A 27,747-nucleotide genomic window follows, 5' to 3' on the forward strand; every position below is an offset into this window, starting at 1 on the left:
GCCTGAAACACTGTCCCTTCAGAGAGCTCCAAGCCTTGACCCCTCATTTCCCGCAGTGTCCCCTCCAAGGGCCCCCTAATAAATATTGGTTTTCATGAGAAGCCTGAAGTCCAACACTTGATGGTTAAGGTACACAACCAGCCGTGATTCAGAGAGCACGTACCATGTGTCTGCCGTGTGTCTCTGTGCGAGATGGTGCACACGCAAGGGCCAGCTACAACTCCGCCCGGGAGGGGAGGTCTGCCAGTCCAGGACCCAGCTGGGGTGCTGCAGGCTTGGTCAGCTCCAAAGAACCAGGGAAAATGGACCCTGTGGCGGGGTCTGAGTGCACTGGCTGGGGATTCTGGCATGACCCTGGGCTGACAGGGATGTCCCGTGGACACGGCCGTGCTTCATCTAAGCGTCAGCTTTGGGATAACATGGCTGGAGGTGCACCGTCCTCTCTTCTTCACCAATAAGAATAAAAATACTTCTAACCACCTCAAAGGGCTACGATCAGGACTGGAGGAGATGTTGGCACGTCCCAGGCACCTGATTGGTCGATGTTAACACGCCGTGCTTCCCCTCTTATCCCCCATCCCCCAGTCCCCTCTCCGAAGCGCAGCCAGAGGGATCTTTCCAACGTGCACAGCTGCTCAGGTGCCCCTTTGCCTAAGACCGTCCTGTGGCTCCACGCACAAGCTAGGATCCGAGGGCTTTTCAGGAGCTGATTCCTCAAGGGTGGGAACACAGCTCAGTAAACACTCATAGAATGAATTAAGGAGTGAATGATCGTCTGTAGACCAAGGCATTGGAGGTGTGTAGGGAGAAGCAGGTGACCTCTTGGTGTAGAGCATTATATTCTGAGCCCAGGTAGCACGTGGAACCCCAGTCTGGCTCTGCCCACTTAGAGATGGCGTACAGGATTCTTAGTCTGTATCAGCTGTCCAGAGACACCCTCGTTGGCCCTTCCATGACCACTGAATCCTCACATCCTGATTCACAGTAAGGTTCAGTCTGAGTCTTTTATTAAGGGCTTTTCTGTATTCTAGTGCTTCGAAAAGCATCTTTCTGGTGTGGCCTCTCTGAGGTTGCTGGCACGCTGAGCTTACTGACCACAGTGTCCCATTCTGAAGCAGTAAGTGGCTCTGCCCCGGGCCCCAGATAGAGGGCCGAGGGCCCAGGTTCCAGGTGCACCCAGGTGCCTGCCTCCCCGTCCTCTCCTCACCTGGCTGGGCCCTGGACGCTGAGCAGGCCCAGGTCCTCGGAGCTGTCGACAAGCTGGCACCGGAACCTCCCGTCCTGCAGCACCGTTGTGATGTGGGACCAGTTGTGCTGGGCCACAGCCCCACCCACGGCCAGGTAGTAGCCATCCCCTGGAGGAGAAGCACAGAACTCAGCTCGGGACTGCGGGATGGAGGAGGCGGGGCAGAGAGCGTGGCCCAAGGCCTCCATGGAGAAAACAAACGCTCTTTCCTTGAAAGGGAATGACAAAGGCCCAAGCGATGGGGACACTCCCGAGGGACCCTGGGTTCTCATCACCCGCAGGACGGAATGTGGGGAGGAGGGGCTGGGTGCGGGACCCCCTGAGGGCTGCACGTGCCAAGGGAGCATTTTCTGGGAGAGTCTGAGGCTTTCTCCCACTTCTCAAAGGGTTTGTGATCCAAGAAAGTGTAAGAGCTCCCAACACCCTCACGTCGTGGGGAGACTGTGAGTCCCACCTCAGCCACCAGTGCTGGGTGAGCTTGGACAAGTCTCTTTCCTTCTCTGAACCTCAACGTCCTCACCAGCTCCCGTCTCTCTTCATATTCCCATGGTTCCCCGGTCTCTAGGATCCCTGCCGTGGCCTTATGGGGGCTGGTGCTGAGCCGGGGCTTTACAGGCAATACACCGTTGATCCTTTGAGGAGACTGACACTTGTCACCACCCTCGGGTTTCAGAAAAGGAGACTGAGGTTCAGAGTGGTCACACGGTGTGAGAAGATTGGCCTCTGTCCAGCTCTGAGTCCACAGGGGGGAGCATCCACTGGGCCACACTGCCACCTGGGTACTGCTGAGTGGAGGGGAGCCCACCTTGGCCCAGTGTCCCAGGAGAGCCACTGCCCCGGGGGGCTGTGACCTCAGACAGCTGTGTGGCCCTGGACCCCTCACACAGACCGCCTGAGCCTCCGAAATGTCATCTGCAATTTGGGGTGAATGCACCTCATCCACTGGGATGCTGTGAGATTCAGCCACTGTGTGTGCCCTGGGCGGGCAGGCTCTCACTGACGACTCCCGCCGTGACCTGGTGGAGGTGGCAGGTCTGGAAGGGGCTTTGTTCCTCTCCATTTGCTATGTGCCTTTCTCCCCATCCCATTCCCTCCCTTCCTTCCTTCCTTCCTTCCAGCAGGGCTCCCCCCATCTCAGACTGAGGGTACCCAGTCAATCCCTGACTTCCAGCCTCAGTTTCTGCATCTCTACAATGGGAATGAGGCCAGAACCCCCCTCACAAGGCTGCTGGGGGAATTGAAGGAGCTATGGCGACACCAGGAGCCCAGTTTGGGGCTCAGGAACCAGGAACCGGGATGGTTACGCCCTGGGACACTCGTCTCCCTCCCCGGGGCTCCGGTCCTGCCCAAGGGCTGCTTCTCTCAGCTTTCAGCGCCATTCACTCTGGGCCCCGCCGGGGGCCGGCCTGGCACCAGCCCCCAGCCCACTCTGGGCAGAGCTGGCGTTGTCCGTGGGAGGGGGGTAGCAGCTCTCGGGGAGGCTCCGGAGTCCGGAGAATCCTGCCTGGACGCCCTTCCGCACACTGGCCCCCACTCCCCGAGGCTTCCACAGCAGTGGAACAGCATGTCGTGATCGTAGGTGCGGGCACCTACTATAATTGAAAAAGAGACACGCCCCACTTTGCTTCTCCGGCAGGGGAGCGTGAAGCTCGTAGCAGAGCCCGGACGGGGACAGGGGACGGGGTGGGGGGGCCTGGGGCCTCGGCTCCCTCCCCAGAAGCACTCGCTGGCTGGGCTCTGATGGAAGGCCTGGAGCTGGGACCGGCCAGGCCACCACACCTGGAGGCGTGAAGCGGGGAACCCTTCGCCCCCTCCAAGCCGGGGTTCCACCAGCAGCAGCCGGGGGAAGAGCAGAAGAACCCCTGGCTTTGCCATCAGCCCCCCAGGTGGAGACCCCAGCCAGAGCCCTGGTCGTCCTCCCGCCCCGTCCAGGTGACCTCTGGAACGTCCCTGACCTCGTCCCCCCACGTTCTGTGTGCCCGTCTGCGCCCTCAGTCCTGGCTGTCCATCCAGACCCAACTCAAAGGCCAGACAAACAAGCTGATCCCCAAAGGATCCCCTGCTACCTGGGCTGGGGGCTCTTGGGACGCTGGATTGAGAACACCTCTGAGGATCGAGTCTCTAGCAGCATCCTCTACCCCAGCGCCCGGAGCACGCTACAGCCCTGCCGAGGCCCCTTCCTGGGGGACAAGAGCGTTAACTGAAGCCACCTGGTTCCAGACAGACGGCAGCTGCTGGGCCTGGCCTCCTCTGGGCAGCTGTCTCTCATGAAAAACATCCCGAAGTGCCAGGTCCTGAGGCCAGCGGTCAGCCCAGGTCCAGGTCCAGCCCACAAGGTGGACATGGCAGGGAGGGCGGTCAGAGGGCAGGCTCCAGGGCTCTGGCTCGGGCCGGGAGCTGTGCACTTTATTTTGAACTTTTCAGAATTGTCCAAATGTTTCCTACAGGTATGTACTCCTTTTGTGATATAAAATACTGTTGAAAATCACATTTAAGGTGGACAGCTGCCTTATACACAACCTTGATCACATGTGAAACGCACATCCTCTTGTCTTAATGGTGATCTGACCTAACAGGTATAAACACGCGTGCTGAATGGACATGCATGTTCATAGCAGGAACAGTACCGCTTTTTTAAGGCTGAAAATACAAAGTCCGTATGATGGTTTTCTGTGCTTAGCGGTGAAGCCGGGACCTTTAGCATGCTCCACAGACCACTGTGAATTCCTTATCATCTGCGCACGCCCTGGCAGGTCAAGAACCCACCAAATGCAAACCTCCCCACCAGGCGGCTGTTTAACTTGAGGCAGACGCCCCCAGAGTCCAGGAGAAACATCTCTGGGGTCCATTAGCACCTCCCCTTCCCCTCCTCTCAGAGCCTGCTCTTCCCGCCCCGGCAGGCGAGTGCTCCTCCAGGGCCAGGAATCCACCAGAATCATCGGGAAGGGCACAAGAAGCTGCCCCTTGGGCCGTGGCTCAGCTTACAGAGCCCTGGTGACAACTCCCCCTCGTGATGGGGACTAGTTTCCAGGTGGGGAAACAAGCTCAGGGGGGCTGCTCCCCAGCCCTCCTGGCACCTCCAGACTCTCGCTCTCAACTCCCTGCAGCAGCTCAAGGAGGTGGGTCATTTGTCTCCACTTCACAGATGGGGAAACTGAGGCTCAGAGAGCTGGGCCCCGAGCCAGGCAGTGGCAGAGCCAGGATTTCAGGGACCTGCACACTCACTGGGGTCCCTCTGTTCTGTCTCCCCAGCTAGACTTGCTGTCTAAGGATGGCAGCTGTGGCTGGACCGGGCCTCCCCTCTCCTGGGGGGTGAAGGCCAAACAAAGTTCCCAGCGGCCCTTGTCAAAACGCCCCTCTCCGCCCAGCTCCTCACAGGCACCTCCTGCGTTCTCTCCTCCACACCTTTCTAGCAGGTGGCTCCTACCCATCCTTCGAGGCTCAGGCCAGACATCACCTCCTCCAGGAAACCTTCCTCATCCTGGCTCACCTGCTTCCCATGGCCTCCCATAATCCTCGCTCTTTCCCACCCCCTCGCAAGGGTTCTATCGGGCTTTTCCTGAACCTCCCTCTCCCAGTGCCCAGGCCGGACCTCGCCCTCCTCCCCCGTGACTGAGTCCCACGCAACTGAATGACCAGCAGCACTGAGCCAGGCCCGGAGCTGGGGCCACCAGGTTTCCTGAACGGGCTGACAGTGACCCTTCCCCTGACGGTACAGTGCAGCTGCATGGAGAGCACCACACTTGAATCCTTTCTCCCCTGCAAATCCAGTGTCCCAGAGGTGGCGAGGGGGCCCCTTCTTGGAGAAAGGGGATGCTTCCCACACTCTGTGAAGCTTAGCCATTGCTATTCTTCCCTGACAGAGACAAGCTGCAGCACTAGAGATTTGACTGCTCCCATGTGAACCAAGGGGTGGGTCGGGGAGTTGAACTGATGGGGGCAGATCTGGCTCAGCATAGTCAGACCTGTGCAAACAAGGAATACGAGTAATGAGCTCCCCGTCACAAGAGGCATGCAAGCAGAAGCAGAGGGCCTGCAGAGGGCAGTGTGGGTGTCAGCTTGGGCACAGAGCTGGATATTTTCTAAGGACCTGCCCCAGTCTGAGACTGAGAGTTACATGGGAACCGAGAAAGGCAATTCAGCATAGATGCTGGTGTCAGAAAGGAGCTACCTTCTCCACAAGGGAGGCATGGCCTTATCCTCAGCTCACTCTCTTCCGGGCAGATGAGCTGAGCATGTGCACGCTGTGGCCACTCCGAAACCCCGCGGGACAGGCAGGTTCAAAGGCATAATCACTGAGCACTGGAAGCCCAGAACCGCTGCCTGAACAAAGGCTGCATTCAGTCTGAAGCGAGACCTCTGATCTCCCAGGCCCTGACTGCGGCGGGCACATGTGTGATTCCAGAGCAGCCTCGGCAGCCCTTCCCAGTGCATCCTGCGTCGGCAGCCACCTCACCGAGCGGGGCTGCGTTCAGGGCACTGCTGGATCCTCGAGGCATCTCTTACCTTCAAAGGCAGGGGCCAGTGGGGAGGTCTGGGGACTGGGAGCAAGGCGGCTGACGGTCAGGTCGCTCTCGGTGCCCCCGCGGTGGTTCAGCATGCAAGTGTACACCGTGGAGCCTGCGGACAGGACGAAGACCCCAGAATGTGGGAGCCACTTAGCAGGGCGGCCCCTCAGCTCAGGGTAACCCTTGGCCGGATGCCCTAGGGGGGCAACCTTGAAAGGCCCCTCATCTCGGTGATGCCACCACGACTGAATGACCCAGAGAGGGATGGGCAGGTCACCCAGCACTGCCATGCCCAGAGGAGGAAGGGTCAGGAGGGAAGCTTCTTTCTTCTAGAAATGCCTCGAATCCATCCCTCCCACCCACCCCACCCCCATGCTGGGACGTCTTTAAGGGCAGGATTTATATCTCATTCATTGGGTGCTCCTAGCACCATGCCTGGCATAGCAGAAGCTCCTTGAATGTCTGATGAATAAATGAATATGCGAAAGGAAGTTGATGGATGGATGGATGAGAGAATGCGGAGGTGGGGAGAGGGTGGGGGGAAAGGATGGATGGAAGGAGGGGATGGGTGGGTGGGTAGAAGCGTGTTGGCACGATGAATGAGACGCGGGGAATTAAGGGGAGGTGAGTATCAGGTACATGTGAGGGGGTGGGCAGGTGGGCTGGCTGGATAAATGGTGGAATGGGTTGAACTGTGTCCCCCAGAATGGTACATTGAAGTCCTAACCCCCCAATCCCTGTAAATGGACCTTATTTGGAAATAGGGTCTTTGCAGATGGGATCATGCTAGGATGATCAGAGGTCATCAGAGTGGGCCCTAATCCAACATGACTGGTGCCCTTTAAAGAAGAAAACGCAGGGAGAAGGCCGCCGTGTGACTCAGAGGCAGAGATTGGAGCAACGTGGTTGAAAGCCATGGATGGTGGCCACGGCCAGAAGCCAGGAGGGGCAAGGGGGGATTCTACGTTCTTGGGATCACGGCCCTGAGTTTGAACTTCCAGCCCCAGACTTGTAAGACAGCACACTTAGGTTGTTTAAAGCCACTCAGTTTGTGGTACTTTGTTACAGCAGCTCTAGGAAACTAATACCGATGGGGCTGGGTGAGTTTGGGGTTGGGTGGATGGGTGGGCAAGATGGTAGAGGATTGTGTGATAAAAAAGGAGAGGAATATCCCAAATATTGCATGGGACCTACTTACACTAAGAAATTATTCATTCTTTACTTAGAATTCAAATGTAACTGAACACCCTGTGTTTTTGTTTAATTCTAGAAATCCTGTTTGGGGAGAGCATTCCTAGGGGGGAAGTGGACAGGTTCCCCAGCCCCAGGAGACTGTTCTGAGGACTTGCTGCCTGGACTCCTGTCTGGAACAAAGTAAAAGCGGGGGTGGGGGTGGGGGCGGGGAGGAAGGTGGAGGGGACCTGGGGCCGGGGCTCGGCCAGGAGGGCAGAGGGGTCTGGACACGGGGACCCAGGGCCAGGCCCAGGGGCAGAGCCATGAGCCAGATGAGCCCAGAGAGGACAGGGTCAGCTTGCTGTCTCATCTCAGTGCCCGGGGCTGAACTGAAGTGGGAAAGCGTGGCCCACCTGGACTCCGTACCTGGGGGCCGGCTGACATCGGCCGAGAAGAGCCAGTCGGCGGCCTTCCTCGCGTCCAGGCCCACCAGGTAGAACTTCCCGAAGTAGGACATGTCAAACACAGCAGCGGCCCCTCTGCAGGCCAGACACTCCTTCTTGATCTGAAAAGTTCCAGAGGTGGGGTGCTGTGTGGGCTCTGGGACCTGCCTCTTCCCCAAGACCCTGGGGCATTAGGCCCTTGGCTGCCCTCCTGCTCCGAGAGCCCCTCCTGCCTTCCTCCCCTCCAGCTAGGAACACACGGTGACCATGCTTTTCAAGCACAGGGGACACTCTCCAGGGTAGACCAGAAGCCATAAAACAAGACAATAAATTCAAATGGGTTAAAATCATACAAAATATGTTCTTTGACCACAGTGGAATCAAATTAGAAATCAGTAGTGGAAGAAAAATTGGGAAATTCACAGATAAGTGAAATTAGACAACACAGTCCTAGATAACCAATGGATCAAAGAAAAAGGGAATTAGAAAACACTTGGAGATGAATGAACATGAAAACACAACATATGCAGACTGATGGGATGAAGCTAGTGCTGTGCTCACGGAAGTTCTACACCTGCAAATGCCCTCCAATCAGTAACCTAACTTCTCCACTTTGAGAAACTAGAAAAGGAGAGCAAATTAAACCCAAAGCAGGCAGAAGGCAAGGCAGGCAGAAGGAAAGACATACTAAAGATTAGAAAGGAAATAAATGAAATCTTGAAAAATAGAGAAGATCAGCAAAATTGAAAATTGTTTCTTTGAAAAGATCAACAAAATTGGCAAATCACTAACTAGACTGACCAAGAAAAAACAGAGAAGACTCAAAGTACTGAAATCAGGATTGAAAGAGGGGTATCACTAACCAATTTATAGCAAATAATTATAAGGAATACTATGAGCAGCTGTCCACCAACAAATTAGACATGAAATGGAAATTCCTAGAAAGACACAAATTACTGAAGCCAACTGAAGGGGAAATAGTCTGAATCCATCTATAATAAAAAAGAGACTTAATTAGTCATTTAAAACTCCCCACAAAGAAAAGCCCAGGTCCAGATGGCTTCACTAGTCTATGTTACCAAACATTCAAAAAAGAATTAATACCAGTTCTTCACAAACTCTTCCCAAAAGGCCAGCATTACCCCTGATGCCAAAACCAAAGACCTCATAAGAAAACTACAGACCAATATCCTTCATGAATACAGATACAAAAACCTCAACAAAATACTAGCAAGCTAAATCCAACAACATATAAAAAGGATTACACACCACGATCAAGTGAGATTATCCCAGGAACGGGAGGCTGGTTTACCACCCCAAAATCAATCAACGTAATGTACCATATTAACGGGATACAGAACAAAAACCAAATGATCATCGCAATAGATGCAGAAAAAGTATTTGACAAAATCCAACACTTGTTCATGATAAAAACTCCAAGTAAACTAGGGCTAAAAGGGAAATTCCTCAACCTGATAAAGGGCATGAACAAAATCCCACAGCTGACATACTTAATGGTGAGAGACTAAATGTCCCACACTAAGATCAGGAACAAGACAGGGCTGTCCACCCTGCTACTTCTACTCAACACTGTACTGGAGGTCTAGGCCAGAGCAATTAGGCAAGAAAAAATAAAAGGCATCCAGACTGGAAAAGGGGAAGTAAAACTATCTCTATTTGCAGATAACGTGATCTTACATACAGAAAATCCTAAGGAACCCACTGAAAAACTATTACAACTAATAAAATAGTTCAAGAAGGTTGCAGGATATAGGGTCAATATACAACAAACAAAAAATTTTTGTATTTCTATATACTAGCCATGAACAATCGATGAAATTAAGAAAATAATTCTATTTACATCATCAAAAAGAATTTTTAAATGCTTACACATAAATTTAACAAAAGAAGTGCAAACTTGTACTTAAAAACTAGAAAATATCTTTGAAAGAAATTAAAGACCTAAATAAATGGAAAGACCTCACATGTTTACAAAATGAAGACTCACTATTGCTAAGATGACTGTACCCCCCAAATCGATCTACCGATTAGACAGAGTCTACCAAAATCTCGGCTGGCTTCTTGGCAGAAGTTGACAAACTGATTCTAAAATTCATACAGAAATGCACGGCACCCAGACTATTCAAAACAATCTTGAAAAAGAAGAACAAAGCTAGAGGATTCACACTGCCTGATTTCAAAACTTACTACAAAGCTAATGTACTCAAGACAGCATGGTATAGCATAGGACAGAAATACAGATCAATGGAACAGAACTGAGAGTCCAGAAATGAACCCTGACGTTTATGGTCAGTTGATTTTTCACAAGGATGCCAAGGCAATTCGATCGGGAAAAGAATAATCTTCAACAAATGGTGCCGGAACACCTGAATAGCCGCCTGCAAAAGCACAAAGTTGGACCCCTTCCTCACGCCACACACAAAGCTTCATTGGAATGAACCACACACCTAAGTACAAGACCTAAAACTATACCATTCTGAGAAGAAAACAGAAGAGTAACTTGTTGTGACCTGGGTTAGGAAACGCCTTCTTAAATATGACACTAAAAACGCAAGGGACAAAAGAAAAACTACATAAGCTGTACTTCATCAAAATCAAGAAATTTTGTGTTGCCAACGATATCATTAAAAAAGTGAAAAGACAACCCACAGAAGGGGAGAAAATGTTTACAAATCATAAATCTGATAAGGGACTTGTATCCAGAATGTACAGATAATTCTTATAACTCAATAAAAAGACAAATAGCTCAATTTAAAAATGAGCAAAATATCTGGATAAACATTTCTCCAAAGAAGATGGCTAAATATGCACATGAAAAGAGGCTCAGAGCCTTTAGTCATTAGGGAAATGCAACTCAGATCTTTGAGATACCACTTCACACCCACCGGGATGGCTAGAGTCAAAAAGAGAACTGCACATGCTCACGAGGATGGAGAAACGAGAACCTTGTCTGCCGCGGGCGGAGGTGTGAAATGGTGCAGCCACTTTGGAAAAGCCTTCGCAGATCTTCAAAACATGAAACGTGGAGCTACCACATGGCCCAGCAATCCCACTCCTAGATATTTACCCGTGAGAAATGAAAACATCTGTCTAAAAACTTGCACACACATTTTCAGAGCAGCATTATTCATAATAGCCCAAAAGTCTAACAATGCAAATGTCCATCAACAGATGAATGGATAAATAAAAAGGGGTGTATCCATGTAATGGAATATTGTTCAGAATAAGAAGTAATGAAGTACTGACGACTTCCTAAAACATGGATGGTCCTTGAAAACATTATGCTGAGTGAAAGAAACCAGTCACAAAAGACCACCATTGTACGAGTCCATTATGTGAAATGTCCAGATGAGGTAAAGCTACACAGACAGCAAGTAGATTAGTGGCTGCTGGAAAGTGGGGATGCGGTGAGAAAATGGGCTAATGGGTATGGGGAGATAAAAAGGTTCTAAAATTAGATTGCAGTGATGGTTGCAGAACCCTCTGAATATACTAAAAGCATTGTATACTTAAAGTGGTTGGGTGGTATGGTATGTGAATATATCTCAATAAAGCTGTTTTTTTAAAAACAAAAAAAAAACAAAAAAACACAAGGCAACATCTCTCATTATTTCCCTCCATACGGTACACAAACGCTTGGCTCCACTCTCAAGGTTTTCTGCTATCCAACTGTTTTTTCTGCCTGGTCTTCCCTTGCAATGTCACTCCATCGTTGCCCTAAACCCCTCACCCCATCGCTGAGCAGATGTGCCAATCCCATTGCTCTTACTGGAAAAAAAAAAATCATAACAGCAAAGCTGCCACTTAGGGAGCATTCACGGTGTGTGGGGGGCCCACACCACCTCCTCCCCACCGTGTGGTACAGACACCACTGCCCAGGAGCAGCTGTGATTAGCAACCTCATACGCGGGTGCCCTCTGAGGCCCAGGGGCAGTACGTGGGCCACTCAAGCTTACGCAGGTGGAAATGATGAGCTGTTCATCACCTGGGTCTGTCTAGTAGTGCCCCGCCCCCAAGAAGCCACTGTGCGCATCTTTCCCAGCTCTGAGTTCAGTGATGCCCCGTGGGTGGGTGGGAGGGAGCGGACAGTGAGGGTATTTATACAGGGGAAACTGCAGGCTTCCCCCCGGGACAGCTGGTCGTTACACGGCACCCCATGGGGTCTGCGCAGCTCCTGAGCCCCAGAGGCTGCCGTTCACCCCTCTCCAGACACCACTACTCTTTATGGAGCTCCCTTCACCCATCAGCCATGTGGTACCTTCGCTTACACTGCCGGGGCTGCAGATCAAACCCCAGAACAGCTTCCTGGGCTGACTCTCGTCTAGCCAGGCTGGGGAAGTTGCCAAGGCTGAGAACAAGTGCATGTTTCATGCTTTGGGACTGTCGAGGTGCCTTTGCGTGGGTGGGATGCAGCCACGAAGCCAAGCTGGCATCCCCGCCCAGCGCCCACATCCTCAAGGGCCTGAACATCCCGCAGGCCTTGGAAGCCTCGGTGCGGAGGTGCCAGACGGGCCCCCGTTTGCTCCCCGGAGAGGCAGCCCCCAGGGACTCCTGGGCTTTCAGACGTGCATCCCTCCCCTTCCATTTCAGAAGCAAACTTTGGAGGAAGGCGTGCTTCCTCGCCTTCAGGACCGGGCGCAGAACTAGTGCACAGTAAAAATGCGGGCCTGTTCAAAATGTATTGAGAGTTTCCAGGCAGCAACAGCAGAGCTTTGCTTCTAAGCAGGGGACCCCACGTGACTGCAGGGGTCCCACGGCCAGGAAGCTTCCCAGGCCACCCATCCCTGCGGACCCCCAGGCTGAGGCCTTGGCCCCCCCTCACACAGATACTGAAGGGACTTCACTCCCTCCCCAGTCGGCCACATGCACGGGGACACAGCACGTTCTGCTGGGTAACAAAACAGATGGGCGGCTCAGAGGGGAAGCTGGCAGAGTCTTTTCTGCAGAAGCTGCCTGTGAGAACTTCCCTGTGTGATGCAGACTCAGATGGACTCACCTGAACCCCAACAGAAATGAGGAGTCGGGAACGGAAGGAGGGGCCGGGAGCCGCCAGGAGCGCCCTGAGAATCGGAGCCGCTCCAAGAGGCTCAGAGAGGTGAGGCCCCGGCCCGAGGCCACACAGCCAGACCCAGGCCTGGCTCCAGCCCCGCTCCTTGAGCAGGCCTCACTGCTGGCAAAGTCTTGGTACAGACGGGGCGAGGGGAGGGCTGATTCCTCCACGAAACTGAGTCGGCCAAAAACGGGGGTGGGGATGGCCGGCAGAGTGGGCCAGCCCGCGGGGACGCCCGCCTTTCCATCCCATCAGGGATGGAGCATCCTACCACGTCGTGGTGGGGCGGGAAGTCGAAGGTGTACTCGTGGTGCAGCAGCCTGCGGTAGACGTAGTCCTCGTGTGCCCGCTGGCTGTAGGCCCCGTAGTAGTCGTAAGGGAGCACCTGGGGCAGAAGAGGGCTCGTCACTGGTCCCGCCCCCTCCTCCCCCCGCTACGCACAGCGTGGCCCGGTGCCCGCGGCCTGGCCAGCCCTGAGCCGGGTCCTGCGGACACAAAGGTCCACAGGGCAGAGCTGGTCCTGCCCTCTCTGAGCCCCGCTCTCGAGGGGCAATGCACTGTGGACCAGGCCGGGGTGGAGGCGGGGCTCGGGCATGCCCTCCACATTGCACAGGTGACACCACAGTCTCCATGGCGGTGGGGAGCACTGGGGCCCCGGAGGGTGGAGAAGGAATGGGGTGTGCTCGGGTAGGGAGGGACGGCGAGGGACGGGGCTGAGCGGGAAACAGAGGCGGGTTGACTGGGACCTCGGGGGCCACGCCAGGGCTTCCGACTCGACACCAAGGCGCTGGGATAAGGCCGAGGGATCAGCTTGCGGAAGGAGAGGGAGGGGGAGTCGGGGCTGGGGTGGCTGCAGCAGTGGCTCCAGATGCTGTTGCCATGGTGATCTGGGACTAGGTCCTGCTCGGGGCCAAGCCCTGCGCAAAGGGCCTCGTGCTTCCGGGAAGGGAGGTCCTCTCTACAGATGAGGAAACCGAGGCGCTGAAAGACTGAAACTTGCCTCAGGTCACAGGAGAGTCCTGAGCGCCTGGCGTGAGCCCAGGTGGTGGGCCCCAGAGGCTGGCCCCTCAGCTACCACTTGCCTTGGCTTCTCCTGCACTCGATCAGCCGCTCTCAGAGAGGCCCAGGACCCAACACCCCACGCCTGGTCCTGTTCCTGCGGATGGAGCCCCTCCGCCTCCCCCACCCCTCCGTCCTAACTCTGCGGCCACTCCTGGAAAGGTGTGAACAAGCCCGCCAATTCCCGCCTACCAGCACGGCCAGCCCTGCCCAGTCTCTTGTCACTGGTGAGAGCCGAGTGTGAGATTCTGACTGAGTCAGGCCTCTTTGCTCCCCCAAGCACACCCCCTACGCCACCCCACTCCAGCTCAACCTCTGGCGTCCAGGGAGGGGCCTTTACAGGAATCTCTGTAGGAAGTCATCTCCCTGGCCCGCCAAGTGGCTCCCCCTGGCCCCTGAGTCCCCTGCAGGAACATCCCAGCCCACCGTAGCCTGGCCAGGGGTCAGGGACTTGGGGACGTCTCGTCACCCAGTGCCCTGGACTCCCAGGATGGCTCCCGGGTGGGGATGGCACAGCCTGCCCATCTCGGGACCAGGGGTATGTCGCCGATTCCTGCTCTGGTCTCATCGCCTTGCCCACGGATTCTGGGGGAGAGGGGCTTCCAGGGCAGACCAGGCAGGCTGCAGTGGGCTCTGCAGAGACCTGCTCAAGGAGGGGTCTACCTAGGCCCCTCCTCTCTGCTGACCCCAGAGAAGCAGAGGCAGAAGCCATCAGGAGCCCTGGCCTCCACCCACCTCACCTGACACACCCTGGACCTTGCCTTGGCACATAGCTGCTATGGAGATGGGAGATGGGTGGCACTGGAAGGGGACTGGTGAAACATAGCAACGGGAAAAGGGTTTTAGTTTGTACAAATCTGGATCAAATACTATCCCCCCTGGTTGTATTAAAGCATCCCCTCAGCATCACATCACCTGCTCCAGAGACCGCAGGCCGAGGGTCTCACAAGCAGGACGGTTTTGACTCTTTTCTCTGAGGACCCGGGTCCCTGAGAGGCACTGGGTGGGGCTGGGCAGCCCCCAGGAGGGCACCCAGAGGCCAGGATGCCGTGAAATACCAACTTACAAGCTCACACACAGAATGCATAATTTTGTGCTAAATCCTCCTACTAGCATTCACAGCTGCAGTTGCCAAAAATATATGAACAAAATTACGAGAAGATACTCTAATTTCTCCCGTAAACCTGGGGAGTCTTGTGTGCAGCCTCCCCTCTGTGGAACACCAGCTCTCCTGGCCCCTGGCCCATGTGGGCCGTGGAAGGCCGGGCACCGTGGGTGGTGAGGGATGCCTGTGGGGACATCCCACGACCTCAGGCGGACCGGCTGGGGCTCGGCTTCTCCGAAGGCCAGGTGACTCACCCGCCCCACAGCACTAAGGACAGGGAGACACACAGCCACCTCCGCTGGGGAGGACGTGGTGGGGACGGTGGGCAGGGGCCGCGCGCAGGCCAGGCCGGGGGCATGGCTGCTGGGAGCCGGGGGGCCACTCACCGGAGCCGCGCCGTGGGGACTGAACCATCCCGGCCTCTCCCAGCCGTGCCGCTCCTGGAACACGCAGCCTCGTGCGAGGAGTTCCTGGTTGTGGAGGGAGAAGAGGCTCAGGCCTGGCCGGATGTGCAGAGCAGGGCGGGGAGGGGAGAATCCGCCACCCAGTACCGCAGCGGGCGGCGGGCAAAGAGGTCCCGGCACTCGGAACCAGGACCCAAGCCCAGGCTCTGACTCCAACTCTGCGGCCCTCCCAGCACCCACACTGCCTGCCTCAAGAATCCCCCGTCTGTAGAATTACCTTCTCTTAGGGACCAAATTGCACCCCCAAATTCCTGTGCTGAAGCCCTAACCCCCAGTGTGGCTGTGTTTGGAGACGGGGCCTGTGAGGAAGGAATGAGGGTGAAAGGAGGCCCTCAGGGTGGGGTCCGAAGCCTTATTAGGAGGAGGAGCCCCCAGGGCTGTCCCTCTGCCAGGAGCAGACACGGCGGGATGGCGGCCGCCCGAAGCCAGGAACGAAGAGGGCCCTCACCAGGAACCGGTCAGTGGGCACCTTGACCCTGACCGCCCTGCCTCCAGAACTGTGAGAGACGAATTTGAGCCCCCCAGCCTGTGGTGTCTGTTATGGCAGCCAGAGCAGTCTGGGACACCCAAGGACCCAGCGATGCCACAGCTAAGTGTACACCCAGGAGAAATGACACCAGGTACGCAAACAAGCCTGTGCACACATGCGTTCACAACCACCCAGAGGTGGGGACAGCCCAGATGCCCATCAACTGACGAATGGATGACCAGTGGGGTCCATCCACACGATGGGATGTCATTCAGCCTTAAAAAGGAAGAACAGGGCTTCCCTGGTGGCGCAGTGGTTGAGAGTCCACCTGCCGATGCAGGGGACACGGGTTCGTGTCCTGGTCCGGGAAGATCCCACGTGCTGAGGAGCGGCTGGGCCCGTGAGCCATGGCCGCTGAGCCTGCGCGTCCGGAGCCTGTGCTCCGCAACGGGAGAGGCCGCAGCAGTGAGAGGCCCGCGTACCACAAAAAAAAAAAAAAAAAAATTAGAGCAGACACAATAAAGTAATATGGTGGCAGATTTCTTTGAAAATAAATTTAGCCTGGGGGGAAAAAATAATCTCCGCTCTAAGGTTTGGAAGGGGCCTGTGCCTGGGGCCAACCCAGACCAGCGCCCAGGAGGCGTGGGCTTCGGAAGCTGAGTCTGGCCGGGCATTCAAGTGCCAGGACCGATGGGCACCAGAGGCCAAGACGGCCTGCGTCTCCCCGTCCCCGTGGGCCACCACCTCGAGGGGGTGGGCGCTCCTGGTCACCTGCCAACTGGTGACCCCAGATGCGTCCTCCCGGGACGTCCAAGGGGGTGGCAACCAAGGACACAAAGCCCCTCCCCTCCAGTGAGCGTGGAGACACCTCCACCAGAGACGCATCACCCTTCCTGGGAGGGAAAATGGAGAGCAGGCCCTTCTATTTAACAAAACACACGTCAGCCGTCAATGGCTGGGAAGTGTCACCAGGAGGGTGCTGATGAGGAAGTGGAGGCGTGGGTGAATGCAGATTCCTCCCCGGGGGCAGGGCTGCTGCACCCGCCAAGCCCCCTCCGGGCAGAGCTGTGCACACGTGAGCAACGTGTCTGAGCCCATCTTCCACCCAAGAGTCATCGAGCGAGCCCTGCACTCCTTGGGAGGCTGCTGAGCTGTGGGGACGGTGCAGGCCCCGGGGACAGGCTGGGGGAACCCAAGCCCATGTGGGGCCCCAGATTCCCAGCTGGCCCTCTAGGCCAGGCTGGAGGACAGGGCAGCCCGGGATCCAAGGACGTCTCTGTGCTGGGGAGGTGCCGTGGGCACCAGCTCCCTCTAGGGCCCAGGCGCTGGAGCCCCAGACGAAGGAGGCTCCTCCTTCTGCTCAAATGCTACCTGCTCACTGCGCCCTGCCCACCTGCCTCCCACCCCAGCCATCCCGTCAACAAACATTGCCTGAGCACCTACCCAGAGTCAGGCTCTGCGCTCAGAGTGGCTGGGGCCCAGCCCCCGTTGCCAGGGTCCTCGTAGACAGGTAAGTGAAGCATGCAGCCCAAGACGGGAGCAAGGAAGGGGGGATGGAGATGGCCTTGGGGTTGGGGGGGTGGTAATGGGAGCACAGGGAAGGCACCTGGGTTGTCAGCGACCTGGGAGAGTGCCCAGGGGCAGGCCCCAGGAAAGGGCACCTGACGGTGGGTTTCATCATATAAGTAGAAGCTTGCCAGGGAGGAAAGACATCCCAAGCAGGCCCCACAAGCAGGAGGAGCACGTCTTCTTAGCACGTCACTGCCTGGCCCTGCCCTCCCGATGGGCGATTGCACACACCTGCCGGTGCACCTGGCCCTCACGACCCCCCACTGTGCTCCAAGCACATTCCCTCTGTAAGTGCCCGGGAGTGAAGGGGCCAACACCTGCCCTGCAGCTGGGGGGCGCTGCATGCACTCTGTCACCGCACATCTGGGCCTCCCCGAGAGCGCCGGCAGCCGGCACAGAGCAGGCGCTGCAGGGGTGGGGGCGTGGCACCTCGTGCAGGGGGTCTGTCCTCATGTTGCGTCCAGCCAGGGGCTCGTCATGGGGGAAGACGACTGCGTAGTTCCTGGAGTAGGACTCGTGGCTGCGCTCTCGAATCCAGCGGCCGTGGTCCGTGAGCGAGTGGTGGAAGCGCCTGTCGTGGGTGGAGGGGCCTGTCACTGCCTCGGGGACCTCGTCCCCTCCACGGGGGTCCTCCCTATGGCTCAGGCATCAGGGGGGCTCCTGGCTCTCCGTTCTCCCACCGAGGGGCCTCGGGCAGCCCGCAAATCTTGGGGAGCTCAGCCTCCTCGCCTGCAACCTCCCACAGCTGTTGGGCACAGGGAGTGGACACCGCAGGCTTAGGGCCTCAGGCTGGGGACGTGCGTGGGGTGAGCCGGGCTCCTTGCCCCCGGCCTGGGCCCCGGGCCGGACAGGCCCCGATGATCTCATGGAAGCTAACGTGAGGGATCTTCGGAGTTCAGGGTCAGCAGATGTGATGAAGCGCTCCCTTCTCCTCGGTGCCCCTCAGCGGAGGCAAGGGGTGAAGGTGACGGCCTCTCAGGTCAGACCCCCAAGAGCCGTGGAGGAGCGGTAGAAGTCCCAGCTGTGTTGGGGGCCCCGCTCCCAGGGGTGGTGTGGTCGCGATCCCTGCACGTTTGTCCCCTGGCAGCTGGAGGGACATCAGGTGCAGCCACCCCACCCATGGTGGTGTCCAACTCCGCCCGCGGGTCCCACGCGATTTCCTGCTGAGCTGAGAGGCCCCTCCCCCAGCCTTCGCGAAGGGAGGACAGCCAGGGCCAACCAGCAGCCCTTCCGTCTGGTCCCCAGACTGGCCAGAGGTGCTGGGCTGCGTTACACGCTGCGCCCTGCAGCGCCCCCCCAGGAACAGCCGCCCCCAGGCGCCCAGCTCAGTGCGGCCCCCGCCCGCCCACGCCTTCACTCCCCACCTGTTGGCACCTCACGTGTCCTCTGGGGCCCACCTCCCCCCGGCTGTGTCCCCATCAGTGCTGCTGTCCTCAGGGGCCTGGCCTGAGCCTTGTCAGGGCTAGTCGGCGTGGTGCTCTGATCTGGGCAGGGGCTGGTGCTGCAGATGTGGGAATTATCATGACAGATATTATCCGTAGTGATTGCTGTCGTGTAGGAGCCCTTTTCCAGGGCAGGCCCAGGGCTGAGGGCCACCCGCAAGAACCCCTCGTGCAGTCCTCAGAGCGGCCTCAGGTGTGGGAATCCTGGTTTGGCTCATTCCACGCGACAGGAACCTGCTGCACTGAGCCAGGAGCTTCCAGAAAGAAGGGGGGCCATGGAGGGGTCCCAGCGGCAGCACGTGGGGCTGCGGGAGCAGGCTGGCGAGGGGCTGAGCCGGGGCGGGAGGAGGCCAGGAGACTCACCCCCCTTGGCACCAGGGGCCCAGTGGCTCCTGGGATGGGACGTGGTCACCCACCCAGCCTCGCTGAGAGTGGGGCTCCTGGGGGGCTCTCAAGAGGGGGAGGTGGAGCCTCAGTTGTCCTCTCAGGCCCCCTGGGTGGCAGGGACCAGGGAGGGGGATGGGCCTGAGGCAGGGCTGGGTGACCCCTGCACAGACACACCCCGCCCCTCTAGACAGGCCCCCAACAGCCCCTCTGCTCGCCCCTGTGCACACCTATGGGTGTCAGGGGCGGGCGCACTCAGCTCAGCCCCAGCACGACAGGGGTGAGCAGCGGAAGGACCACTCCCCATGGCCCACAAGGACCCAGCTGCCGTTTTCCACCTGCATACAAGCGGGCAGAGGGGCCTGCAGCTGGGGTCCGGCATCCAGCCACCCTCCTGACATAACAAAGAGCGACTTCTCCTTCCCTGGTTGCCAGGACCCCAAGAACTTTCTTTAAAAACAACGGCCCGTACTCTGGGCCCCACCTATGCCAGGCCCTGGGGGAGGTGACGCATCCCTACCATGAGCCTCAAATGCACTCCACTGAGAGGGTGGATCATTGTTCCTATTTCACAGATGGGGAAAACAAGGTCAGAGAGGAGGAAGAACTGGCTAATTGGTGGGGGGCCTGGACAGCTGAGAACCTGTTTGGGTGTCCAAAGGGGGTGCCACCGCCACCATCCGTGAGGCAGCTGCTGTGGCCTGGAGGGCACCTGGCGCCAGGCCAGCCCCGGGAGCCTCACATGCAGGCCAGGGTCCAGACATGCCCTGGACCCGGCCCTGGGCCCCGATCGCCTCCTCAGGCACCTCTCTCCCCGAGCCCGTCCTCCGCGTGTAAGACAAGGAGGTGACATGGGTCGGAGTTCTGCTCCGACCTTCCGAGTGTCTAAGCAGGGGAACGAGGCTGGCGCTCCCTCGTCCGGGTTTTTTGGCGACTCCCTGACGCAGTGCGCTCATTTCCTGGCTCCGCCTCTCTTGTGGGGTCTGGGTCTCCATGCCCCGCTCAGGCCAGGGAAGCAGAACATCCCATCAGTGCTGAGAGGCCCCGGGTGCCGGTGCCACAGCTGGTCCGGTGGTGGCAGCCGTCCAGTATGTGAGTGGGGATGGGGGGGGGCAGGTGCTGGGTGGACACGGATGCCCCACGTCAGTGACCGCTCAGGCCTGATGCCATGAGCCAGTCATCTCCTGGGTGCATTGCCCGGGCCAGAAAGGCGGGTGGCCCAGATCACAGCCCCGACCCCTACCCACTGGGCCCCAGCACTCAGGGGCTCCCTCCCTGGGCCCTCTGCCTTCCAACCTGTGATGCAAGGCCCCAGCCAGGCCAGGGCAGAGGCAGGAGCTCTGCCTTCCACTCACAAACCCGCCCACAAGACGCTCCCTCTAATGTCACAGCTTGTGAGAAGAGGGGGCTGAGGAGCGAGGCTCAGACCCATGCCAGGGGCCTCCGCCAGCCCCGGAGGTGAGAGCCCACTCGGAGAGGCCGAGGATGCGCCCTGGTCTGTCCGATTCCAGTGCTGAGGCCTCACCCCCCGAGGGAAGCCGGACGGCAGACAGCCCTGCAGGGCTGGAGCTGGGTCCCTGCCCACTCTGGCTCGCACGCGGGGTGACTTCAGACAAGATGCCTCTTGCGACGGCGCCTCTGTTTTGCTGTTTGTAGCAGGAGGGGCTTGGACTGGCCCATCCCTGAGGCCCCGTGCAGCTTTATCATTTCTGGAACATTCCCCTCTTGGGAGAGCACGTGGGCACAGACCCAGACAGACTCCAAGGTGGCGCCAGAGCGGGCCACGCTGTGCCAGGCGCCACGGAGGGAGCGGCAGTTGGGGGGGGATCTCAGGGTATGTCTGTCTCTGTGGGGGCCAGACATCCTCCCCAGTGGATGCAAGGTTCCCAGCGTGCCAGGCAGGCACGAGGTGAGCAAGGGAGCTGGGGTGCGCTGAGCTGAACCCGCACCACCTCCAGCCCTGCCGGGCAGCTGGGATCTCCCCAGTCACAGCGGAGCGGGCCGAACACCCACAGAGGCCCCTCCAAGCCGCTGCCTTGACTGCCACCTGCAGAGCTCGGGGTGCAGAACTGCCACCTGGGGGCCAGACCCCAGCCCCACCGATTGCCACCCTCCAGACCCTGCCTGGGGGCACCTGCATCCCTGTCCCGACTCATAGAGGTCAGTGGGCAACCAGGACGCCTCCCAACTCTGACATCAGTGCCCCCTGGGCTCCGCTCAGCTTTGTTTAGTATTTCCGTGTGCAGACCTGATGCCGAGCGTTTTACCTACACAAACACGCTCACTGCTCCCAGCGACATTTACAGCATATACATCACACCCCAGGTTACAGAGAGGAAAGTGCTCGGCACAGGGTCTGACTGATTCCAGACACCCTGTGAGTGAAGGATGGATGCAGCGGACATCTCGCTCAGGGCTGCCTGTCTCCCAGATACGCACATGTCCTAACAATGACCACCAATTCAGCCCCATTTCCTGAGCAGCCTGTGCAGTCCCTCCTGCTCCCCGGGCCTCAGTCTCCCCATCTGCAAAATGGGATGATATGATCCCACTGCTGATCCCAGAGCTGTCAGGCGGGTCAGGCAGGACACTGGGACAAGTGGTCCTGGAAACTGTAGAGGGCCGTGGATCTGCCAAACCCAGGCACCCTGCAGCACCGCCCCGCGCTGGCAGGCTTCTTCCCTTTCTTCCCTTACTGGCACCTCTTCCAAGAAGCCCTCTGGATTTCAGGGAAGGCTCCTTTCTAAATAGCCCTGGATATTTACCCCACCCCACCCCATCCTAGGGCAGCCACCTCCTGCCCACGGGTCCCAGCGGGCACTTGCCTGATGTCATAGCTGTACATGTCCTTCTCCGGGCGCCCGTGGATGATCCAATGGGCCAGCTCCTGCCCACAGCCACCTCCCAGCATCATTCCTGGCAGGGGCAGAGCCGCAGGTCTGCAATCCGCCCCCAGGGCCCTGCACCTCAGTTCCGTGCCCCTCCCACCTCTATGGGCAGCATCAGTCCCTAAGCCCTGGATCTCACACCTGGGGTGCCACACACCTCCTAACGGGACCTCACCCTCTCCCGGCAGGCTTGTCCCATCTCCACCCCTGTCAGGGCTGCAGTGCTCCCAGGCCCAGCGCCCCAACCTGGTGGGGTGGGGGGGCTCTGAGAACTGAAGGAGAGGCGCAGTTGGCTGTCTTCACTCACAGGGATTCCAGGGAGTCGGGGACTCACTGCTGCCCACGCTTACCTGCACTGTTGAAGCCGCAGCCCAGGAAGAACCCACGGAGCTCGGGTGCCTCCCCCATCAGGGGTTTGTGGTCCGGTGTGAATGACTCTGAAAGGGAGGGGTAGGCCTGAAGCTCCCTCCCCGCCACATGCTCCTGGATGGTGCCTCCCAAGAGGGCAGTAATTGAGGCAGGGGTGTGTAGGTGCCTGCTTCATCCAGACCCTCCCTATCAAGACCCAGCTCAATGCTGCTTCCTCCAGGAAGCCTCCCTGATTGCTCCTGCCACATTCCCCTGAGTTCCTCAGCATTTACGACCTGAACTGGGTTCTGCCTTTGGTGGGGGGAGCGGTCCTGGTGTGTCTCGTGACTATCACCATTCTCCTGCTGGTGAGGGGCCGCTCCCTGAGCCCCCATCACTGCATGTGGCTCCCGGTCACCGTACCATCTTCCTGCTGTGTCACTGCAGGGCACTCTTGCCCACTGGACCACGAGTACCTTGAGGGCAGGGGCTGGGCTTTGCTCACTGTGTGCGGTGTCTCGAGGCCTAGCACAGGGCCCAGCAAACAGTAGGTGCTCGATAAATGTTCACTGAGTGAATGAAGGATCATAAGTTCTTTGGGAAAGGAGACTGAGTCTCTCGCTTCTGTCTGCTGCCCGCGTGCCAAGAGCAGAGGCCAAGATTGGAGGGAGAGGGACCCTCGGGCATAATGATAAAGCGCTGGACTTTGCAGCCACAGTCCTGGGTTCAAACCCTGCTTTACCCCTTCCCAGCTGTGTGACCTTGGCTCAGAGGAGCCTTGATTTCCTCATCTGTAAAATCAGGATCAGGGTATTTACTTCACAGGGCTGTGAGTCAGTCGGTCTGCAAATAGTTGCAGCCTACCTGTTTGTGCCCAGAACTCGGCCATGGGAGGTGGCTCCGAACAAGAAAGCCCCACCCCTCGGGGAGCCGACTGGGAGAGTGCAAACGGGTAAATAAAGGGAAAAGAGAAAGCCTGGGAAGAAAACACAGTGGGATACTGGGTCTGCAGTGACCGGAGGGCTGGCTGCTCCTAACCACCCCCCTGGCGCCATCGTAACCCCGGGTCACAGAGGAGGATGCGCAGCAAGGAACTGGGGCCACCGGTCAGGGCTGCCTGGCTCCCAGCCGGGCTCTCAGCTGCTGTGTGCCCTGGTCACAAGCGTCGTCTTTCTCCCTGCTGGTGACCGCCGACCCCGGTCTCCGATCTTCAGCATCTGAGCTGAAGGAGGCCACCAGCCCTGGGAAGCTGGGGATCCTTCCGAACAGCCACAGGGGAGGGTGGAAGCAGCAGGGCGGAGAGGAGGGCAGGGCCTAGGGTGAGTCTTCGGAGGCCACGGTGACACTGGTGAGCCTCCGGGGGAGGCGTCAGGAGGGGCGAGAGCCCTGTGAGGAGGCGTCAGGGGCTTCCCTGGGGACTGTGTGGAGGTCGGGCTGCAAGGGGCAAGCGGGGGGCGGGGGGCCGGGGCGCAGGGGGCGGCTCCCGGGACGGTGATGGGGAGGCTGTCGTTATGCTCGGGGGTGACCCGGTGAGCACTTCGGGAGTGTCGTAAATGTTTGCACAACGTTCTGAACAGGCTTACAGAAAGCCAGCAGGAGGGAAGTTTGGGGGTCAAGGTCGCCTGGATGTTTAACAAATGGCTTGAGAGGATGCAGGATGCACGGGACAGGGGCCCCCACCTTGGCTCTGACCTCCCGACCTTGGGGCGAGAGGTCTCCCCGCCCCCAGCTTCCCCGGAGTCAAGGGGGCCTGGGACTTCCCTGCTCTGCTCTGGAGGCCGAGGGCCATTGACCGGCCTGTCCTCCCTGGTGAGGAAAAGTGCTGATGTCCCCACGGAGCCTCCCTCGCAGCCGGGAAACCAGACTCCACATGCATCTCCCTCCCAGTAGGGCTTCCTGGGGGCCATGACCCCCAGTCCAATTAAAGAGAAAATGCTCCCTGTGCCCCTGGGATTGCTTCGGGCCTGGGTTTCTCACTGCCAGCCCCACGCAGCCCCGGGAAGCTGCCGGGGCAGTGAGCCCTCGGCCCTCACCCCGCGTCCTGTGCCCCAAGACCCCGTGGTTGGCCGGGGGACCCCAGCTGCCTCTCCCCAGAAAGCTGTCGTCTCAACAAAGGCCCTTTCATGAGCTGAACAGATTAAAGCAGTCGCTGTTGGCGGCTGTGTAGACACCGTGAGTGCCGGAACCAAGAGGGCTGGACTCCCCAGCAGTCCGCAGGCTGGGTGTCGGGATCCCCCCACTCCCCTGGCCTGGCCTGCCCCTCACTCCCTGCTCGGCCTGTAGGAATGGCTTTGACGGCCGGCCAGTGGCATCCTTTTGCTGGCCTGGGCCTTGCCCTGCAACCTAATGTGTGGCTTCCTCACCTTACTCCGCCTGTCACCCATTTCACAGATGCGGACACTGAGGCTCAAGGAACTCAGAGCCTCAGACACAAAGTCTCCTCTTTGGGCAACTGTGTCTTTCGGAACCTCTCTCCACCCCTAGGTAGGCGCATCCTACTCGTTTCTTGCCTTTCTTGAGGATTAAAGAGATCCCGTCCGTGCAGGAGGGAGGGGGGATGCCCACGTGATTCTGCTGGAACCAGCATGGGGCGGCGTGTCTCGCCCGCCCGGAACCCTGGCCCCGCAGCCCCCCACGGCACCCTCTGGGTGGTCCACCCTGCTCCCCCCACTCCTGTACCTCCCGCCCTCAGCCCCGCAGCTGAAACGTCTGGGCCCCAGGGCCAGCTTGGGCCCCTCTACGCCCAGAGGCCACCGTCTGCCAGGACCCCAGGCCAGCAGCCTCACCCCTGCACCCCAGTGCCGTCGCACGGAAACCTGCTGCCCCCCTGCCCCGAGCCCTCCCCGTTGGGTTCCCGCTTTGGGAGCTCCGCCCAGCCTCCCACACAGGCTCCCCCGCTGCGCTCCCCATGTGCCCGGGCACGAGGCAGGCGCTCAGCCAGCAGAAGGGGCTGGGCGGATGCTGTGTGAGCTCCTTCACACCACGTCCCCTCTGACATTGCCCCAGGCTTGAATCCTATTCTAGAACTTTCTCCATCTGCACACAGCCTTTTAGACACTCACTCAGTGTGTTTGGGTCTCCCCCACCCTGGGGTCCCTGAGCTCCCTGGGCAACCCCAGGATGGCCCTCTCTCAGGCTCCGTCGTCGAGCGGTCACCTCTCCGTGTTGAGCTGTGAGTGACCCATGCTGGGACAAGTCACATCAGTTTGAATGTCCAAAGTCTAGCCTGGCCGGCAGGCCCTGAACAATAAACTAGTGGCCTTGGCCAAACGCGTCAGTGCTGGGGGTCCGAGTCCGCCCCGCCTGGTGTTCGATCCCCGTGGGCACCGGCCGGCCGGGCAGGGTCAGGGACTGCACCATGCATACCCAAGGGGGGCATTGGAAGCCGAGCCACTCTGTTCTCCCCCTTTCCCTCCAGCTTCCTGCAGCTCAGCTTTCCCAGGGGCCAGAGGGGAGGCACCGGCTTGGGCCTTTCCATGCTGTGTGGGCATGCGGCCCTGCTGGCCTGGCTGCCGAGGGCAGAGGGCAAAGGGGGTGAGGCTGACCTGGAACGGGGGTCTGCAGGCCTGTGAGAACGGCATCAGGAAGGAGCTTGGCCCTCCTCTCCTTGCTCAGCCTCACCAGGCGCTGGGAGGGGGCTCATCCCATCTTACGGATGAAAACACCAAGTTCCAGGGACAAGTCAAGCAGGGACTGAGCCCGGCGGGACCTCGGGAGGGGCTCACGCGGGGGTGGACGGGAGGAAGCCTGGCCGTGTGCCTGTGGGCGAACGTCTGCCCTCACCGAGCTCACGTCTTTTGCCCGCAGAGAAGAGCAAGCGCAGCACCCGAGGCCCAGGACGGAGGGGTGGCTGGCGCGCGCCTGGCGCAGGTCAGCCTCAGGGGGCAGCCCACCCCCAGCTCCAGGCCCCCCCACTCACCTGGGCCGCAGACTGTGGACTTAATCCCCGTTTTCTCCAGCACGGGGACCCGGTTGATGGCACCTTCAATGTGCTGGGTGAACACATCCCAGTCCAGGTCGAAGAGGCCAAAGGCAAACTTGTCCGACACCTGGGGAGGCGGGCAGGGAACCTGCCCTGTGACAGCGCCCCACGGGAGTGAGAGCCAGGCAGGGCCTGGCCAGCCTCTCGATCAGGTGGTGACAGCGCTGGGCTGGTCCCCTCAGTGTGTCTCCCCTCCCCCGACCCCCCAGCGGCCCGCCTGCTCCCCCTTCCCGCCCCGACCCAGGCCCACCTGCTCTGCCCTTGATTGTTGCCCTGGCCTCTGCCCGGTTGACCTGCTTCCCGCCCTCCTTCACCCCATTCACCTAAGTCAGATCGGCCCTACATGAGCAGACCCTGCCCACGTCTACCACCAACCCACAGCCACGCTGACCTTCCTTCGGGTCATCGGGTCTTCGGGAAAAGCAAGCCTGATCTGACCTCAGGGCCTTCACCGCCACCTGGGGCAGCCCCTCCCCAGCCTTCTGTCTGCAGGGCTCTCTGCTCGATGTCAGCTCCTCAGGGAGTCCTGCCCGGCCACAGTCCGAAGGACATCCTTCCACGCCAGTCTCGCTAGGCTTATCCTTAACCTGCTAACTTCACTCAGGGCACAGACCACCATCCCAAATTGCATTACTTCTTTGCTTATTTACTGTGTGTCTCCCCACCAGAACAGAGGCCTCTGGGGACAGGGGCTCTTATCTTGGTCTCCCTCTTTCTCCCCAAAGTTAAACAGTATCTGGCTGAAAGGACTCATTTTGCTGTTCAATGTGTAGACTAAATGCATGAGTACGGGAGCTGGGGTGGTCCGTACATGCTCGAGGGGGCTGGGGGTGCTGAGGGGGCCGCTGGCCCTGCATGAACCCCTGGAGCTGCCAGGAGAGCAGCCCAGGCCGGAGGGAGATAGATACAGCTGCAACCACGGGGGGCGGGGGAGGGCATGGGATTGTTTGTTGATGGACAGAGGGCTTCGATGCTTTCATAATCTTCTAAACTCATTATTTCACACTTTGCAGCCTCTGACGATTGATGTTTTGAGGCAAGCCCTCCACCTGCCCCGAGTCTGGATCTGCCTGTGTGCCAGGTTCTTCAGGGGTTGGAAAAAATGGGCTTGACCTTGTGGGATGGGGGACCTGCCATTTCTCAGCTAAGCACCCAGGGTCGGGGGAGCTCGGGGGGGACAGTCTCCGGAAGAAGGCTCCTCCACGCTGAGACTCAGCCCCGACCCCTCCCTCGAGCCCTGGTGTCTCACCTCCTCCCAGAAGATGGGGTTGGCCTCGTAGCCGCCCACGGACAAGGCGTCCCCTTGGAGGCGGAGGTAGATGGAGGCGTCGTGGTCGCGGACATTGGGCATGTTCTGCAAGGTGGAGCACAGGGGCCTCGGGGTCAGGGTCACAGACCCAAGCTGGGCCCACGGTGCCACCTCCCCGTTGTAGGACCCTGAGGACAGGGTGGACCTGGGGCCTCGGGTCACTCAGTGGACAAACCACCCCATTGAAACCCCATAAAATAGCAGCAAAGATGGAAGGAGGGAGGGAGGGAAGAAAAAAGGCTAACCCACAGAACACAGCAGACGGGGGATCTCAACCAACACTGGAG

The 27,747-nt window shown here is 58.7% G+C and overlaps 1 protein-coding gene across 2 annotated transcripts in view; it reads right to left on the reverse strand.

Annotated features, from left to right (window-relative positions):
• SARDH (sarcosine dehydrogenase) overlaps nt 1–27,747 on the reverse strand; it is a 65,278-nt gene that overhangs the window by 22,543 nt on the left and 14,988 nt on the right. For both annotated transcript variants that reach the window (XM_081237108.1, XM_081237107.1), the window contains exons 9-18: nt 27,401–27,505; nt 26,089–26,218; nt 22,172–22,258; nt 21,759–21,849; nt 17,537–17,678; nt 14,992–15,075; nt 12,713–12,826; nt 7,354–7,492; nt 5,753–5,866; nt 1,208–1,355 (exon numbers count right to left, since the gene is read on the reverse strand). In XM_081237108.1, the coding sequence (XP_081093234.1) occupies nt 1,208–1,355; nt 5,753–5,866; nt 7,354–7,492; nt 12,713–12,826; nt 14,992–15,075; nt 17,537–17,678; nt 21,759–21,849; nt 22,172–22,258; nt 26,089–26,218; nt 27,401–27,505 (1,154 nt within the window). The remainder of the gene's footprint in view (nt 1–1,207; nt 1,356–5,752; nt 5,867–7,353; nt 7,493–12,712; nt 12,827–14,991; nt 15,076–17,536; nt 17,679–21,758; nt 21,850–22,171; nt 22,259–26,088; nt 26,219–27,400; nt 27,506–27,747) is intronic.

This window comes from Mesoplodon bidens (assembly GCF_964165515.1).
Source record: "Mesoplodon bidens genome assembly, chromosome: 6".
Lineage (NCBI taxonomy): Eukaryota > Metazoa > Chordata > Mammalia > Artiodactyla > Ziphiidae > Mesoplodon > Mesoplodon bidens.